Here is a 20,016-nt window from a genome sequence, read left to right as displayed (position 1 = left end):
TGTATGAGGTTACTGAAAACAGATAAGGAAAATAAAATATAAGCTCAATTTTATGACCAAAATAAAAAACTATCTTTACTTTATCACACCTTTGATAAAAAAAAAACTAATTTCCATGAAAATTGCAATCTTTACATGCACCAAGGTTACAGGTGTAAAGATCCTTTAGAAAGTTTTATACTTGATGAGGGATCAAATGTGCCACCACGTCAAAACTCACGAATTCCCTCCCCATGGAAAAACCCCCAGCAGAAAATTTGATCCCCCCCACCCGAAAATTTATGCATACATCCCAATAACAAATATTATGCGCAAACAATGGGCAAATTTTACAACTTAAAGACCTTTCCCCTAGGGCTTGGGGGGGGGGTCATGTTATACGCGAAGGCAAAGTTATTGGGCATTTCAACTATGATGAACAAAATGGCTATCTCAAAATTTTGATCGGATGATTTTGAGGAAAAAGGGGAGGGGAGGGGGCCTAGTTGCCCTCCAGTTTTTTTGGTCACTTAAAAAGGACACTAGAGCTTTTGATTTCCGTTTGAATGAGCCCTCTCCCAATATTCTAGGACCAATGGGTCGGTACGATCACCCCTGAAAAAAAAAAGAAACACGTATCGTGATCTTTCTTCTGGCAAAAAATACAAAATTCCACATTTTTAGAGATAAGAGCTCGAAAGCTATACAGTAGGGTTCTCTGATACGCTGAATCTGATGGGCTTGTAACCTTTGATGGGTAAGACTAAACTTACAGCAATTTATATATTTGAAATCAGCATAACAAGACAATTCTTTTGATATATCTATTGGTACCAAAATACGGTATCCGTTTTTTAGAGTTTCGGTTACTATTGAGCCGGGTTGCTCCTTGCTTACAGTTTGTTACCGCGAACTGTTTGAATGCCGCACAGCTCAAAAAATGCTTTTTTTTCAAATCATTCCACTCTAAACGGGGCTTGCATTGGCCTGGAAACATAAATTCTTGGGGAAAAAACTTAGCCGTTTTCATAAAAACTGACTTTAGAGACCATTTCTCGAAAATAGTGACCAGCTTTAAAAACAGTGACTTTCAGTTGAAATAGTGACCCGGTTTCAGTTGAAATAGTAGGGGCCCTGTACAGTAAACCAAATTTATCTCCTTCCACCAATAAACACCACTCCTTTACCATAGAATCCATTCAAAATGAAATGGGCTAAACCTGCAGGCTTACTATTATCAATTCTCCATCTCTACTGGTCTAACCTCCTCCTCCCCACTTTGCTGACGCTGCAATATAAGAAGTAAAACAATTGCCTATTTGAATACAATATGCTGACACCTGCACAACTTGTCCTTCTAATTAACTGTTAATTTGCTTCATACACCACAAGATTCCACCATCAGCATTTAATGCCTAACATAAGTAGAAAGAAAAATAACACAGCAATACCACTTCTTCCCTGTATTTTTAAACTTTAATAAAATTACATCAGGAAAAAGTAGCCAACGACAATAAATTATTGTTCTTTCATTTCTCTCAATCTTCTAACAGCTGATCTAACGGTTGCTGCTGCAGTTGTGCTATATACCCAAGCGCCACCAGCAACAGTTTTCCTACATCTCTTGCAGCTCCAGATGCCAACACAGGTTCTCTTCATGGCATCCTGAAAAGGAAAAACGTATTAATCCTAGATTTTTCCCAACCCATTTTCCTTGTCCAGTTAACACAGAAAAGGCACATTATCGAACAAAAAAACGATATTTTTCGAATCTCTATGCCCCTCTCCTCCCCAGCCAAATTTTCCGTGGGAACTATTGCACACAAAATCAGCAGAAGGGGAAAATCAAGTAAACTTATTGCAGATAGCACAGTGTCACCTATTTGATCCGGAAGTAAAATAATGGGTGTGTTCCAACTTACGAAACTTTAAGAAATATATCCAACACTAAACTAAGTACTGGTAAGATAACCTTGCTGCACTCTTTGCTTTCTTCTAAGACATGGAACCTCATTTAGGGAGATAGCCAGGGTAATAAACATACTCAAATAAAAAAATAATATATAATAATAATCAAAAGTTTGACTCGAGACTACTCCTCCAGGACAGTAGGCGGGGTGATTCCAAAGATTGCAGCCCAATTAAAAAAAAAATCTTGGAGCTTTGGTTTTTGTTTATGTAGAACTGTTTAAGCTAAAGGTGAGCTAAAGCACCTTCAAACAAATGATTAGTAACACTTGATCATTAATTATTTTTGCTTGATCTACTTATAAAATTCAAAAGGTCAAACCCCATGCAGGTTGATAAAACCTCTTGTATGAGGACATAGTGATAAAATTTGATCATTAAATTATTTTTTGTTTGATCTATGTATAAAATCTAAAAGGCCAAAACCAATAAAGGTTGGTGGCACCTCTTGTATCAGGCCAAACTTTATAGCACAATAATTAAACTTGGGTACCAGTTTTGATGCACTTACAAGGGGCTAGTTATACTTTACCTTTTGTGGCATCACAAAGGTTAATGACTTACATGCATATATATATATATATATATATATATATATATATATATATATATATATATATATATATATATATATATATATATATATATATATATATATGTTACCGTGAATATCCGAAATACCTTTATTTCTCCCTGGATTTAGTCAGTATTGCCAGTCAACTTTTTCAGTTTAATGCAAGGTTTGATGATGGCAGGTTAGGTTAGATTAGGTTTTAAACCAATTTCTGATACTAATGACCAAATTCAACCAAACCTAATCTAACTTTAACTTTTACCATCATAGCTTGCAAAAGAATGAAAAATCCGACTCGCAAAGCTTATTGTATCCAAGTAGAGAAAAAGGAATTTAGGACATTCACCAGTGAATAAAGACATCAACCAGATTTTGGATATTCATGGTAATATTATATATATATATATATATATATATATATATATATATATATATATATATATATATATATATATATATATATATATATATATATATATATATATATATATGGTATAGTTTGTGGTTCCAAGATCATTTTTGGGAGATGGAACATACACTTCGACTGAACACAAGCGATTCACCAAAGTTCATGAAGCAGGATCTTGGTAAGATTGTTGAATTTCAAGGCATTCAAGGAGCTCAACATTTGAGATTCTATACAGCATATGATTCTTCAAAGTTGGTGATTCCAGCAATTCATTAGAGGCATTTGAATTTTATCAATTTTACCAATTCTATATTAAATACACTTTTATCAAGGCAGGTGATTCTAGCAATTCAGTAGGCATTTGATTTTTACTTTTTTTCTTTTTTTTTAAATTCTGTACAATGTTCAATTCCATCAATACTTCCACAGAACTCACAGAAGTATTCGAATTTTACCAATTTCATTTGCCAAGTTTACCAGGTCTACATGAATTACCATTCTATCAAGGTAGGTCATCCCAGTAAGTCAGCAGAGACATTTGAATTTTATCAACTTTACTTACAAAGTTGACTAACTCTATCTGACATACAATTTTATCAAGGAAGGTGATTCTAGCAATTAGAAAGAGGTATTTGAATTTACCAGTTTTACAAATTCTTTAGGAGATAGAACTCTATCAAGGTAGGTGATTCCAGCAACTGAGCAGACACATTTGAATTTTACTTATTTTATTTACCAAGTTGGCCAATTCTGCATGACATAAAAAAATATCAAGGAAGGTAATTTCAGCAATTCAGCAGAGGAATTTGAATTTTATCATACGCACACATACATATATATATATATATATATATATATATATATATATATATATATATATATATATATATATATATAATAATGATAATAAATTGAAAACCTGTTGTAAACAATAATGTAAAATGACAGAGTATACAAATATAGGAGTAGAGGAAACAAAAAGAAAGCTTACTAAAAAAGTAACAACAAAAGCAACAATTTCTTTAATAGTATATGAAATAATATGAAAAGAGGAAACAGAAAGATAGAGTACTCAAAAATTACAACAGAAACAACAACTCCGAAAATAGCAACAAGGACAACAACTTCTGAAAGAAAGAAAAAAAAAAGAAAAAAAAGGAACAAAAGGAAAAATTTAACAAGCAAACTTGTCCGCTCGTGCTTTAGAATTGCTGGTTTTGCTTTTTGCCTGCTAATAAGTGTCTCAACAGCTAGATTTGGGTCCGCTAGGTTGTAGCGCCGAATCAGAAAACTATTTTTTGTCGAAGGTGGCAATTTTAGTAAGTACTTGGCAAAACGGAAAAATAAATAGCGGATTTTAGACTGTTCATGGTTTGCCAATAATTTCCAGAAAGGGGTCACATATAATATATGTGGCAGAGCAGTAGCGTTGTAAATACTTGCCAGTAGTGGACGGTTTAGTCTCAGAGTGAATTTAACAATCAAAGCATAGGAGCTGGAAATCCGCCATTCAAGATGAGATCAGGAGGGAGCGGGTATGCTGTAATGAGGTACCTATTGGCAGCCCCATATATACTATTTTATCAACTGGTTTTACTGAGCAATCACCTAGTGTGACATTAGTAGGAGGGTCATTCTTCCAATTGTAAGCCAGACTTACAGACTTTCGGGACTTAAATCTCAGACCGACTTTCTCGTAATTGGAATATATATATATATATATATATATATATATATATATATATATATATATATATATATATATATATATATATATATATATATATAGATGTACCATCACTGAATAAAACTTCTAACTTACCTTTCCACAAAAGGTACAGGTGTATTTAGCATGCTGAGTGATTTCCATTTTCTTCACCATTTTACGAAGGGAGGCACCATAACGGGTACCATATTTACCAGTGATTCCAACCTTCTTGGTGCGTTTTGCCTAAAAAACAGACAACTTCCATATATTGTCTTTAGAAGGAAAAGCAATTAAAAACAGGTGCTTCAAAAAAAAAGTATAAGAAAAATTTATTGTGAAAATCAGGATAATAAGGAATCTAAGCTATTCAATATTATTAACTTTATATTATTAATATTACTATTAATTTTGTGTTGATAATTTTATTATCATTAATTTTAAAAACAGCTTATATTTTTTTATACTTATATTAATACAAACATAGTTAATATCGTAAATATTTTTATTTAATATTAATAAATATTATATTATGATCAAATTTTATTTTATCTGATGCACAAGGTATTACACATATGGATAGCTTAGATTTGTCAGTTGCAATTTTCGTTTTTTTCAAAAGCCCAGAGCCCCCCCCCCCCCCCTGCATGTTCAGACAGAGACTAGTATTTCAACATAATGTAATTGGGCAGGTTCAGCACATCTACGCACAATCGACAAGGAATTCCCCTTTAGATTGGTCCAAAGGACACACTGTCCCAGAAAAACTGTTGCATAAAGAGTACTTTTGTAGTGTTCTCGCCTACTCTAATCATAAAAAAAATTATATGATCCTGTCCAAACAGGATTAACCTGTAGATAGCTCTGAAACAAGAAATATTATAAAAACCAAAATTGGGGGAGAGGGGAGGGAACCAGAGGTTTTAAAAAAGAGTGTTTTAAACAATCTTCAACTAATGACAACAAAGACAAAATAGAACCTTCCCATGTATATGTGCCACCCTTCAAAAGAAGCAGGAATTGCAGAAAATAACAGACAAGTCCCAGAATCAATGCAATTAAGCAGCCAAGAGGTCCAGATGGAACCAAAGGTTTTAAAAAAGAGTGTTTTAAACAATCTTCAACTAATGACAACCAAGACAAAATAGAACCTTCCAATGTATATGTGCCACCCTTCAAAAGAAGCAGGAATTGCAGAAAATAACAGACAAGTCCCAGAATCAATGCAATTAAGCAGCCAAGAGGTCCAGATGGAACCAAAGGTTTTAAAAAAGAGTGTTTTAAACAATCTTCAACTAATGACAACCAAGATAAAATACAACCTTCCAATGTATATGTGCCACCCTTCAAAAGAAGCAGGAATTGCAGAAAAGAACAGACAAGTCCCAGAATCATTGCAATTAAGCAGCCAAGAGGTCCAGATGGAACCAAAGGTTTTAAAAAAGAGTGTTTTAAACAATCTTCAACTAATGACAACCAAGACAAAATAGAACCTTCCAATGTATAGGTGCCACCCTTCAAAAGAAGCAGGAATTGCAGAAAACAACAGACAAGTCCCAGAATCATTGCAATTGGGTAGCCAAGAGGGCTGGGTGGAAGCCAAAGATTTTAAAAAAGACTATTTTAAACACTTGGAGTGTAATGATTTGTAGAAACTCGTAATGTTTCCACCTCTATTTTACATTATTTTCGGCCTTTATAATTTAGAGCAAAATTTTATCTAGTAGTAAATTTGAAAATTTTTTCATCTGAAGTAAGAAGTGTCAAGCAAAATTTTATTGTTTAAACTGTTTTATACGTATTTTATGGACCCAGAGTAAACCATTGTATGGAAAACTTCTTAGAGAAATCTCTATCTTATTGAAATGAGCTCCTTTTTATTGCGCCAAATCTCATTTGTTAGAAAATATCCACCCTTCCATGAAATTCTTTTCTAAAGTCAGTGCATGTTTGACAAGTAAATATTTGGTTATTATTTTCTAAGCCTTTGACTCCTTCCTGGATGGAGCACTAACAAGATTTTATGCCAGTTTTATATACATAAAAGAAAAAAATTCAGGAACCAAAGAGGTTTGAACCCCACAATGACTGAAGTGTTTTGTATACAATAGAGTATATGTTTAATAGAGTATATGTTTGCATAGAAACTCTTGATTGACTTGCAACTTTCTGCATGTATTCAATATTTCAGAGGCAATGCTTTAGGATTGCCTATAGTAGAGAGCTATAAGGCATCAATGTATTAATATAATTTTCAGCTCCTCGGAGACACTAGATGCTTTCCTTCCAAAAACATCTGATCAAATATTTGAAATTGACATCTTGTTGAAAATAGTCTAAAGGACAAATAAGACAAAGCACACTATTTAAAATACAAATAGTTTTCAATATAACTCAAATGAAAGAAAAAGGTTTCAAACTCTTATGGTTAGAGGGGGAAGGGGACAGTAAATAAAATTTTGCTTGAAGTTTTTTTGTTCATTTTGAGTTTGGCTTGAATATACAACTTAATTTGGTACTTGGGCACTATACGGGCCTTTACAAGGAAGCCAGTTACAAAAAACCCGTTTTTGATGGGTTAATTCAAAAGACCGCTATAGAGTAATACAATGCATAGCATGGTTTCCCCCCCCCCCCAATGTGCAAATATATAGTCCAAATTTGTTTAAAAAACTTTTATATTCATCCTATTTTATTTTATTTCATTAGCATTAACCAAACTTGACTTTTTAGAAAGGCCCATATAATGCACAAGCACCCTTAATTTTTACATCTTTTAAGATTTACTTATTCATCTAGATCAGTATTCGTTTTAGTTTGAATTATTATAGGATTTCATTTCTGCTCATCTTAAGTTTGATTTGGCTCTGCTTTGAAAAGCTTCTTTTGGGAAAGTACATAATACTAAATAAATACCCAAAAAATTCTTGACTTTGAATCTAAAAAATCTAAAAATTATCAAAAAAAAGTACTATATTATTGCAGTGCATGAACAATATAGTTTTATTCATCCAAATACAATTTTGCCATCCAGAGACACAAAATTTTTCACCTTGTCAGAACAGGGGCAGGCAGGGGGCAACTGCCCCCTCCAGAAAACCAGTTTGCCCCCCAACTGTAACTTAGTTTCTTCAAGAACCTTGTCAAAACTAAGATAAGCATTAGAACATCTAGAAAAACCAGCCAGTTTACTTTATTATATCTTTACCTTTATGGTGCTATATGGCTCATTTTTTTGTTTTTCACTGTCATTTTCTCTTGATTTGAAAAAATTGGCCAAACTCCCCCCCCTGATTTGGACAAAATTACAATATTTTTTTTAATTCAGTTATGGTCGTCCTGCTGACTCATTCTATTGGTAGGGTTTCTCCATGGATTCACTTCACTATTTTTGGTGTTTTGTTTTAGTTTGTTCTCCATTTGGCTGCTGGCTTGGGGTGAAGCTTGGTAAGTTGTACATTTTTTTTCATTTATTTACAAAAGAGTGTGATTGTGTACAAATACAGTTATATATTATGTTTTTGTTGTTTTTATTTGTTATTAGTTGCCTGGTAATACAAGCTAGACTCTCAGGTGGGCATACCCATATTGTAGTTGTATTTAGTTTGTAAATAAAAGAACCTGAACCTATTGTGCTGCCAATTTTAAAGATGGAGCTGATAATCCTTGCTTACAATTCTTACCAAATTTTATGCTGACATTGACATGTCTGCCCCATTCCAGTGCTGGAGCTGAGCATCTGATTTCTGAGTTAAAAATAATAAAAACATCACTCCACGATTGACTCAATCTAAAATCTGTTTCTGATCTTATGCATGTCAGAAGAGCAATTCCTGGCCCAAGTTCTAGGGAAATCCTGGATATCCTTGTAAGGAAAGCATGAAATGGAAACAGTAAACCACCAACTTAACCTTATTCCTAAATTGATTTGCTGCTACATGTATCTAATATGTTGTCTCTTATATCTGGATAAAAAATAAGTTTTAAATTCAGTCCAAAACACTCATTTCTTTGAGTTGTTTATCAAAATTTTCCTAAATAAAAATGCAATTTTTACTTGTTTATTCCTCAAATTATCTAAATCACATCCAAATCCAAGACAAATTGAAAACAAACTAAGGGACAACTAGGCAGAATTTGAGAAAGTGCACCTTGTGCATAATATGCATCTGCTTTGTTTGATTCCTCAACATTCTCAGGAAATTTGTTTGAAAAGGGTGAATGAAGATCCATTTAGTGGTTTATTTTTATTTTTTGAATATGAGAATAAAGTGTCATTCAAAATTGATGGAGACAAAAGGACAAATTGCATGCAAATCTCTTTCGTTTTTAATGCATGGCTGTTTATGCTGCAAAAGCAAAAAAGGGACCCAATTCATTAAAATTTAGAAAGGAGGGGTTTTCAAATTTTGTATTAAGATAGAAAAAAGGTACCTCTTAAAATTTGGAAGAGGAATTTTTTAAATGAGAAGACAAAAAAATTACCTAGCAGGATAGAGATTTTCCTGTCAAAAGCTATGTTTTTTAGAGTTTGGATATTACAAAACTTTTTAGTCCGGCGGCAGCCCTGTCATTAAGATGACACTTCTTTTCAAAAGTCACACCTTTAATTCATTCATTTCAATTAGAAATTTTTAATGAAAGTGTTTTGGATATTCAGAATCTACATAAATAATAAATTTTGGTTCTGCCTTTATTTCCACTGAAACATTTTTTAGAGTTTCAATGTCTTTTGACAAGGGTTGTTTTTTTATTAACAGTTTGTTACTACAAGCTGTTTGATCATAAGTACTCCTAAATGTGCTGGGGCTACTACTCCATCTGTTGACCCTGTTTTGGTACATACAAGTTTGGTATTTGTATTAAAGTATAAAGGTAGATTAACTTGTTATTCATACTGATTAGCAGAAAGAGATCAACTACATTTTCAATTACAATCCATGAAGGCAAAAAAAAAGAAAAAAAAATCTGCTTCACTCAAACGTGCAAGTTTTGACTACTGACAACCTTTGACCCTGTTTTTACATACAAGTTTAGTATTTGTATTACAGTACAAAAACATATCAAGTTGTAATTCATACCAATTAGCAAACAGAGATCACCTGTAAATTTTTAATTAAGATCCACAAAGCCAAAAATATTCTGCCTTGCTCAAATGTATAGATTTTGTTTTCTCAACCAAAACATATTTAAAGTTTGTTGAATGGCTACAACTTGTCATCTTGTTATCACCTTTGTATAATAAGGGCTTTTATGCTGAATATACTTGCAACTAACTGCATCATCCTTACAAGGCCAGCAAAAATTTCTCCCCACTGCACAATTTTATATTTTAAAATATTGAACACCAAGCTCTAGGTTTCTGCCTACTTTCAGATTGACTCAATACAAAATACAAGTGAACAACAAGATGAATAATAAGATAAAGAAATATTTCACTGGATATGAGCAGATAAGGTAAGACCTATCTAAGGTTAAATGGGAAGATGTAATTGATAGTGGGGACATAGAGAAAAGCTGACAAATGTTTAAGGCAAACTGTCTTAGATGCTGAAAAGAATAATCCCCATGAATATTGATCTTTACCACCTATAGCACTTCCATACCTTCCTAAAGAAATAAAAAAAAAACAAAGAGGGAAAAAGAAAGTGCCAAGTATGTAAAATGTAAATGTGATATGTGACCACCATAGAAACAGACATTTCCTGAATTTACTCAAATTATTTTTTCAAATTTTTTTCATCTCAAATAAATTTAAACTGGGCTTCAAATTGAAAAGTCTAAACTGCCGCTATATTTTAAAGATTAAAAATTGACTGAAAATATTGTTTAGTGTTGATGACAAGTTACTACCATTGTTTCTGATCTTTTTATATTATTATATTATGAATTTACAAAGCTGGGTAAATTGTTTTGATGTTTCTGTGTTATTGTTTTGTGAATTTGCAAAAAGAGGCAAAGCTGGGGTAGCCTCCTTTTTGCCTTGTGTTTTGGGTAGGGATTTTCCTTTTTTTTAAATTTTATTTGTGCTTTTTTGGTGGCTGCTAAACGCAGAGTTTGGTAGAAATTTTCCCTTTTTTTAATTTTATTTCTGCTTTTTTGGTGGCTGCTAAAAGCAGGGTTTGGTAGGGATTTTCCCTTTTTTTTAATTTTATTTGTGCTTTTTTGGCGTTTCTTTCACCACAAATTCTTGATAATAAGATAAATGTATTTGTTTATTTTTTTAATTTTTGCTCCTCCCGTTTTTTCCTGACCATAGAGCCTTACAGGGAAGACTATGTTGAAGTATTTGTTATTTTTGTGTGTAATTTCATGTGGATCTAGGTATTCAATGATATATTTCTTTTTTTTTCAGTAAATTCAAGTAATATCTCTCAGTAATTTCTGCATTCTGGGAGCATATATCTAAGTTGTAGTTTTCACAATTTTGCCAATAAAGTATCATATTTTTCATCAGGTTAAATTGGTTTGATTAGGTTAAAATAGGTTTGTTTAGGTTACTTATTTAATATATGCAATACTTTACCCCCCCCCCCTAATGTGCAAATACAAAGCCCAAATTTGTCTCTAAACTATTATATTTTCATCATAATTTAGTTTTATTTCATTAGCATTCACCAACATTCACTTCTCAATTGTTTTATATAATAGACAAGTACTGTAATACTTGTGTTTCCTTCTCAAGAACCCTAATTTTGCAATAGAATCAAAATCGTTCTATTCTGCAACCTAGAAATTGGATTGGGTTGAACTTGTCTAAAATTTTGTTCATAAGAATTTGATTAACTTAAATGGTAGAAGCCTAGAATTGCAGCTGTTGAGAAGGATAAAAGTTAAGAAAATATTTTAAATTCATAATAGGCAGAATAAATTCAGTTAATACATTTTGACAACAATTACCCCTGCCCCCCCCCCCATCTAATGTGCAAATATATAGCCCAAATTATACATTTGCAATACATTTTGCCATATGTCAATCTTATTTCAACTTGGAAATTCAACACTGATGAAATTGAGAAACAGAAAACACATAGAAAATATATAATCTGGGCTATATATTTGCATAGTCAAAATACATTAACTACAATTATTCCACATATTATGAAATAAAATTTGTTTTCTTGCAATATTTTCTTCTCAATAGCCTGAATTCTAGGCTTCTAATGCTTAATATTTTTTTCCATATATGATACTGAATATTTTAGGTGTATTGATAATCAATGGTGGAGCCTTAGACAGAATTTCTAAGTCTAAAGGGTGCTAGTTTATTTCTGACACAAATGAATGTTATATTTGGATTCAGGAGAAAATTCTAAGTCTGAAGACATTTCTTTTTCACATTCAAACCATCAGTGAACAAGGAATAGTGCAGCAAGCCATGACAATTAGTTTGGGACTCACCTGATTAGTCAGCACACTAATCACTGACTGGTAATTACAGGATCATTCTATTGCTGGCAAACATGATTTGAGGTAATTAGTGAGTTGAAATTTACCCAAATTTGAAGCTTGAGGCTGAAGTTAGAAAATGCTGCCAAATCTTGGAAATAGGATATTAAAGTTTTTTTGTGAAGCAGAATAGTTTCATATAAATAGGCTAAACTATAGGGGTTTTTCTGCTGTCCCAATATTAACTAACAGTTATGTGTTTGGGCTGCAGAAACAGAAGTGTTAGCTAACAAAAATATTTTGCTTTAGATATTCTCTAACAATGTTTAAATTGTTAGATAACAGTTTTTTGTTTAGACAGCAGAAAAACCCTTTATAGGGTTAGCTTTTGCATAAAACTGTTAAAATTCTAGACAAGCTTCTTTTTTCTATCATTGAAAAAGATCAGGTTAGGAAATCAAACTTATAGAAATAAATCCAAAGCCAAAACATACTCCAGAAGGATATTACCAAGCTACTAGATTTATACCTACATTATACCTTAATTTTCAGGTTTATTTTTCTCTGGTTTTAGCTCTGAAAATGCATTTTAGAATAAATTTAGGGGTGGTCCTCTACATAAGGAAACATGTTAAGAAAACAATTCTTACTTTGTAATATGGAAAGTATTCTTAGTTAACATATCTTAAAGGGGAGAACCTTTATCTTCACTCCTTTTTCCAGTTTTTCTATCACATTTCTAAATATTTGTGTCCATTCCCTAAGTCTTGAAAAACAAACACCCAAGTGCCATCTAACTAACCTAACCTAAATAATCAGTATTTGTCTATTAATGTTTTTGTTAGGTAGCATTCTTCATGTCTAACTAAAAATATAGATTATTTTAAAATGGAAAATGGAGTTGATTTTTTTTTTTTTTTTTTTTAATATTATTGTTTTTTTATTTATTTATTTTTATAATTATTCATATTATTTACTTACGAATATAGTAAATATACTCCTTAATGCCATTTTTTATGCTCTCTCCAAATATAATAATTATTTTTCCCACAAATAAATTTTACCCCCATCCCTGTATATACCAATTCAGGGCATATGTCTGCATATTAAGGGAGGGGGGGTAAATTTTATTTCTGATATAAATGAAAGGTAAGTTTAAACCTTCCCCCACCCCCCCAATGTGCAAATATATACCCTGAATTGGTACATATAGGGGTGGGGCTAAAATTCATTTCTGACAAAAATTATTATTATATTTGGAAAGAGCATAAACAAAGGCATCAAGTGGTATGTTTACTGCATTCATAACTCAATAATATGAATAACAAAAAATTTACCAAAAAGATTGTACAACAGTGAATGAAGTGAAGATAAAGGTTCTCCTGTAGCAAAATATGTTAACTAGGATTATTCTGCATATTATGAAGTAAGAATTGTTTTTTAACATGTTTTCTTGTGCAAAAGACCAACCCTAAGTTTATTCTAGCAATTCCTGTAGCTTAATTAAAATTTTAGGCCATATCAATAGTTTTTTTCTAAATTCAGGATTTTTTTTTGCAAATCTTTGAAACCTCATAAATTGGGATTGAGCATAAGTTGTGAACCTGAAAATACTTTTCTTGTAATATTATTTAAGCAGAAGATCTCATTAGAAAGGTTTTACTTTTATAACATAAGACTTTAGAAGGTCATCAAAGGTCAATGACCTCCAAGGGAGGAGTGAAGGTAGGTTCTTCAAAATACCTTCCTGTGACATACTTTACTCAGTAAATCTATCCCTGAAGCTTTTATTTTCCTGACCTAACCCCTTTCTAAGATAGTAAAAAGAAGCTTGACTAGAATTTTCCTCTAAGCCTAAATGCTGAAAACAGACATCCACCACATGGCTAATATGGGAGTAAGTTCATTTGTGATGCAAATGGATGTTATATTTTGATTGAGGATGCAATTCTAGGTATATATTTACATATGTGGGGGGTGGGGGTATATATTCTGTGAATATATAGGCTCTAAGAAGGGACTCCACCCTTTGGCTATTGGAAAAAATTAGTTTATAAGCTTATATAGAATGGTACTATCCAATCTCCTTATAATTAAAAACATTTGTCATCTAGTTGTAAAATTTGGCCCATCTGTATAGGAAAAATCTAAATTTGCCAACAAGTTGACTAATAACTTCTCCCCAGCAACGCTTAAATTTGCCAACTAGTTGACTAATAACTTCTCCCCAGCAAAACTTAATTTTGCCAACTAGCTGGAAAGAAACATTGCCCCAGAAAACAATTCATTGTCCAACTAGTTGACTAATAATAGTTAGAATTTATTCCAAATAGCATAAAATATGTTAATATTAAAGGGTTCTTTCAAATTTAATTATCACTATTGTGTTTCAACTTCCATCTCTCTCCCTGTCTCCCTCTTAATGGGAGATTTATTTTGAGTTATAGACTCAGCTTTAAAACCAGGGATTTTTTGTTTTAATTCCCAGGATAATTAGTCTTATACATGGTCCCAAAAGGGAGATTGAATTTGGCAAAGCTTAGAGGATTATTCCTCCTGTCTGTTTAAAAAAAACAGATGCCTATTTGAAGTTTTGTTCATTTCTGTCTTGCACTTAATGGACATAAATTGTGTATGTTCCTTCATTTATCTGTCTGTTTCTTTTCTGGAGGAATATTTTTGTCTCATTGTTAATTAATTTTCCCAACTAGTTGACTAATAACTTTTCCCCAGCAACACTTAAATTTGCCAACTAGTTGACAATAAATGTTGCCCCATCAAAACTTTCCTTTCACAACTAGTTGACTAATAACTTCTCCCCAGCAACACTTAATTTTGCCAACTAGCTGGAAAGAAACATTGCCCCAGAAAACAATTCATTTTCCAACTAGGTGACTAGTAACCTCTCCCCAGCAGAACTTAATTTTTCCAACTAGTTGACTAATAACTTCACCCCAGAAACACTTAATTTTTCCAACTAGCTGGAATCAAACATTGCCTCAGAAAACAATTTATTTTTGAACTACTTGACTAGCAACTTTTCCCCAGCAATACTTTCTTTGTCCAACTAGCTAGAAACAAACTTACCCTATAAACACTTCTATTAGCCATCTATTTGGCAAGTAACTTTTCCTCAGAATAATTTCTTTGCTAATAATGTGACACAAAGAGAAAACAAAAAACATACTATTCCCAGTCCAACAAAAATTAGCAGTATGTGCTTTTAACAAATGCACTACAGCTAAGGTAAATCAAACAAACTGAATTCAGAAGTAAACAGTCTTTAAGCCACAGAACTAAAAGTCTTCTCCTTCTATAAGTGAATATATATATATATATATATATATATATATATATATATATATATATATATATATATATATATATATATATATATATATATATATATATATATATATATATATATATATATATATATATATATATATATATATATATATATGTGAACAACTGCAGAAATGGGCATCAGACAATGAATGGAACTTGGCAGGTTGCACAAAAACATGCATTTTTACTTGAAATTGCATCTCTGTGAACCTGGGGTAAGACTATCTTGCAGAGTTTTGCCTAAGATTGGAAAGCACACTAGTAGAAGGAGAAGACTTTTAGTTCTGTGGCTTCAAGACTATTTACTCCTGAATTCAGTTTGTTTGATTTACCTTAGCTGTAGCACATTTGTTAAAATCACGCACTGCCAATTTTTGTTGGACTGGGAATAGTATGTTTTTTGTTTTCTCTTTACATCACGTTGTTAGCTAAGAAATTATTATGAAGAAAAGTTACTTGCAAAATAGATGGCTAACAAAAGTGTTTATAGGGTAATTTTGTTTCTAGCTAGTTGGATAAAGGAAGTATTGCTGGGGAAAAGTTTCTAGTCAACTAGTTCAAAAATAAATTGTTTTCTGGGGCAATGTTTGTTTCAAACTATTTGGAAAAATTAAGTTTTGCTGGGGAGAAGTTATTAGTCAACTAGCTGGGAAAATTAATTAAAAATTCTAAGAAAGACACAAAAATACTCCTCCAGAAAAGAGACCAAGACAGATAGATGAAGGAATATACACAATTTATGTCCAATAAATGCAAGATAGAAATGAACAACACTTCAAATATGCATCTGTTTTCCTTAAACAGACAGGAGGAATAACCCTCTAAACTTTGACAAATTCAATCTCACTTTTGGGACCAGGTATAAGACTAATTATCCTGGGTATCAAAACAAAAAATCCCTGGCTTCAAAGCCCAATATATAACTCAAAATATATCTGCTATTAAGAGGGGGACAGGGAGAGAGACAAAAGTTGTAACACAAAAGCAACAATAGTGATAATTAAATTTGAAAGAACCCTATAATATTAACATATTTTATGCTATTCAGAATAAATTTTGGTCAATATATAAGAAATAATATTATTGAGTTAGGACTAAATTGAAAACAACATTCTATGCCTTTTTTTATGCTGATTACGAATATAATAATCATGCCTATCGGACTTTAAAAATGAGTCCGGATTTGATCTAATGAAGACTTCAAAAAATAGAGTGTAATCTAGCATGTAAAAAGGATTAAAACCTTTGTTTTAAACTTACTGTTTCATAATAAATACGTATTTTAATCCATAAGCACTGACTTTCCATAAGTAACTTGGATAATCACAAGTATATATGTTCCAAGAATTCATTTTCCAAATATTATGTATTTTTTTCTTCCTTAACGCCGAATGTTAAAGAATGCGGTTTTGACAAACCGTCGAAAATATTAAAGGATTAGGTTTGGTTAGGTTGGGTTTGGTTAGGTTTGGTTATGTTTAATATTTTCGACGTTTCGTCGAAAACGCATTCTTGAACATTCGGCGTTAAGGAAGAAAAAAATACATAGCCTAATATTTGGAAAATGAATTTTTGGAACTTATATACTTGTGATTATCCAAGTTACTCATGGAAAGTCAGTGCTTGTGGATTAAAATAAGGATTTATTATGAAACAGTAAGTTTAAACAAATGTTTTAAGCATTTTTACACCCTATATTAGCCTTTTTACACCCTTTTTTCAAGAGCTCAAAAATGGCTTAAATTTGAATTTCCGATAGGAATGATTATTATATTCGTAATCAGCATAAAAAAAGGCATCGAATGGTGTATTCACTTTAGTCCTAACTCAATAATATGATTTCGTATATATTGACCTAAATTCTAACTATTGTAAGTCAACTAGTTGGAAAATGAATTGTTTTCTGGGGAAATGTTTCTTTCCTGCTAGTTGGCAAAATTAAGTTGTGCTGATGAGAAGTTATTAGTCAACAAGTTGGAAAAGGAAAGTTTTGCTGGGGCAACTTTTATAGTCAACTAGTTGGCAAATTTAGATTTTTCCTATACAGATGGGCCAAATTTTCCAACTAGATGACTAAAATGTTTTTAATTATAAGGAGATTGGATAATACCATTCTATATAAACTTATAAACTAATTTTTCCAATAATCAAAGAGTGGATATCCCTCTAAGAAATTCATGAATTTCTTAGAAAAACTGGCAAAACAAGCAAAGAAGTGAAGATAAAGGCTCTCCCCCTTCAAAATGTGTCAACTAGGATTATTCTACATATTATAGAGTAAGAATTGTTTTCTTAATATGTTTCATTTTGTCTAGCTGGACTCCTAGGCTTAAAATACTGGTTGACTGGTTGGTAAAATACTGGCTGGCTAATTTAGATTTGTATACACTGTCAAATTAGCAATCTGGTGGTATCCCCATTTACACCACCATTAATATAAAATTCAGCTTAGAAAGGCCATACATATGAGTTTAAACAAAGTGTATAGTTTAATTAAAGGAATGCTGCACCAAAATTACCAAGTATTGGTAATAGACCTGTTCTTTTGCACTAAGATCTCACATCTTTCTGCAAACTTAGGTTCTTTGAACTCATCTTTGTTCTGAGATCTTACAATTCACTGATGTTAGCAAAAAGTGTGAAAGACGCCATCTTTCTGCTATACAGAACAATGGTGAGAGAACTTTGATGGTATACTCATCACTGTTCTCAGACCATTGATCAGAGCAGAATAATGAAAGACATATGCAAAAAAATGCCATAAGATCTTAGTGCTAAGATTTTACTTTTAAGCATTCTTTTCAAAAGATTTAAAGATCTTAGCACATTGATGAGTAAAAGAACGGCTCTAATTGTCTCAAGCCTATCAGTTTCATTTACAGATAACAGCAAACCATTTTATCCCTCTATATTACAAAACCCAAAGACTGCATCAATTACTTATAGACCACAAGGTAATAATTCTTTAAAATAATGTAAGGGAACTCCGATGGATTAGGATAACTCACCATTTTTAAATTTGATAATTTAGGGCAAATTAATCGTTTCTTCCGTCGTGCTAAAACTCATGTCAGTGTTGTCGAATTCGAAAACATGAATTGAGTTTAAGATGACGAAAAAGGAATAAGAAGACGGACATGCCCTCAGACAAAATATATGTAATACAGACGTCCAACTGATTTTTTTTTCTTCTGTAACGATCAATTTGGTGCTTGTACTTTTCTATCCTCAGTTTCTCATACTTCTAGCACGCAGCAACGGCACTATGTATAGCCAAAAGGTATCTGGATACCTGACTCCTTTTTTTTTATTTGTATTATATACTCATACACATTTGTATCATATACTATTTGTATATGGGCACGCCCATTTGTTCGACTTTAGACTTTTTTTTTAGAAAATTTTATAATTGAAATTGCAAAAAAAGACTTATATGAAATGTTTTTCTTAATCCACGCTCTGAGTTATTCATGTGTGTTACTACTACCACTACTAGCAACTGAACGCAGCACCAAGCCGCCTGAGGCCAACATAGCTACATACGCTCCTCCTCCATCCCAATCTAATTTAATGACTCCATCTTTACACACTCACAGGAAGTTTCCATTTCCCTTAAATCTTTCAATATGACATCCTCCCACTCCAATCGCAGATGACCTTCTTTCTGTTTAGTCCGTGACGGTCGGCCAAAAAGTACAATCTTTGGCAATCTGTCATCCTTCATCCGAAAAACTTTCCCAAGCCGTCTCAGCCATTCTATTATTATAGCCGTAGAAAGCGAGAGTGAACCGCACTTTTCATACAGCCTACTGTTCGAAATACGATATAATCTGGGTAACGGAAATTTGCTCTCCCTCGTTGGCGCCATTCTAGTGGGGGTGTCTTAACCTGCAGTGGCTAAAGCAGTGATGTATTTCTTTCCAGAATGTAGCTGAAGTTACCACTCAAAGATTCTTTAATAACTCCTAAAAACAGCTGTTGGTTGTCCTAAGGACACTCATGTGAATATTGGATAAATGTCGCCTCCCTTCTCTCTAAATTCCCTTTTTATCTTTCCTGACTTTAATCAAATGATAACTAATTAAAATTATGTCTGATGTTTCGCAATTGTTAGTCACGCGTTTATCGAGTTTCAAATAAGCTGTTAAATGAGTTCATACGCTGTTCTAGTATTAATTTAATTGAGTGTGAAAAAAAAGTTCATCGAAAACAGTGGCGGATCCAATGGAGCCGGGATACCCCGGGCTCTCAAAGATTTTTTCTGGCACCGTCTTTCCTTGTTTTTTCTTTTTTCACTCTTTTCTTTAGAATAAATTGGTCAATTATTTAGACTATATAAGTATGCTGTGCAATCTTTCTCTTCGACAATATTTTGGATTCTCTTCTTTTTCTTTTACAGTAAAGCCTTTTTATACAGTGGTGTTAATCCATGAGCGGGGGCAGCTTCATTTTGTTTCTAAGAAAATACCAAAAACGGTATTTTTCAATGAAAAAACCAAAACAAATTATTTTCAAAAGTCCAGGGAGAGAGGGCAAAAAAAAGGTGGGGTTGGGAAAAGTAAAATTTCCCCCTACCTCAACTTGTGCCACTGATTTTTTAATCTTCATTTGCTTTAATTTTGATTTGCCCGATTACTAGAAAAG

At 32.4% G+C, this 20,016-nt stretch overlaps 1 protein-coding gene across 1 annotated transcript; it reads right to left on the bottom strand.

The window, feature by feature from the left end:
* Positions 1 to 1,427: 1,427 nt before the first annotated feature.
* On the bottom strand, positions 1,428 to 18,500 carry RpL37A (ribosomal protein L37A). Its single transcript, XM_089086803.1, has 3 exons — positions 18,381 to 18,500; positions 4,753 to 4,881; positions 1,428 to 1,644 (listed from the first exon to the last, which is right to left on the bottom strand). Exons 1-3 carry the CDS (start codon positions 18,381 to 18,383, stop codon positions 1,498 to 1,500), a joined length of 279 nt encoding a protein of 92 aa, XP_088942929.1. The 5' UTR covers positions 18,384 to 18,500; the 3' UTR covers positions 1,428 to 1,497.
* Positions 18,501 to 20,016: the final 1,516 nt, after the last annotated feature.

This window comes from Artemia sp. Qi Xiang Cuo, chromosome 3 (genome assembly GCF_049724085.1).
Source record: "Artemia sp. Qi Xiang Cuo chromosome 3, ASM4972408v1, whole genome shotgun sequence".
Taxonomy (NCBI): Eukaryota; Metazoa; Arthropoda; class Branchiopoda; order Anostraca; family Artemiidae; genus Artemia; species Artemia sp. Qi Xiang Cuo.
This window is presented reverse-complemented; position numbering and strand designations above follow the sequence as displayed.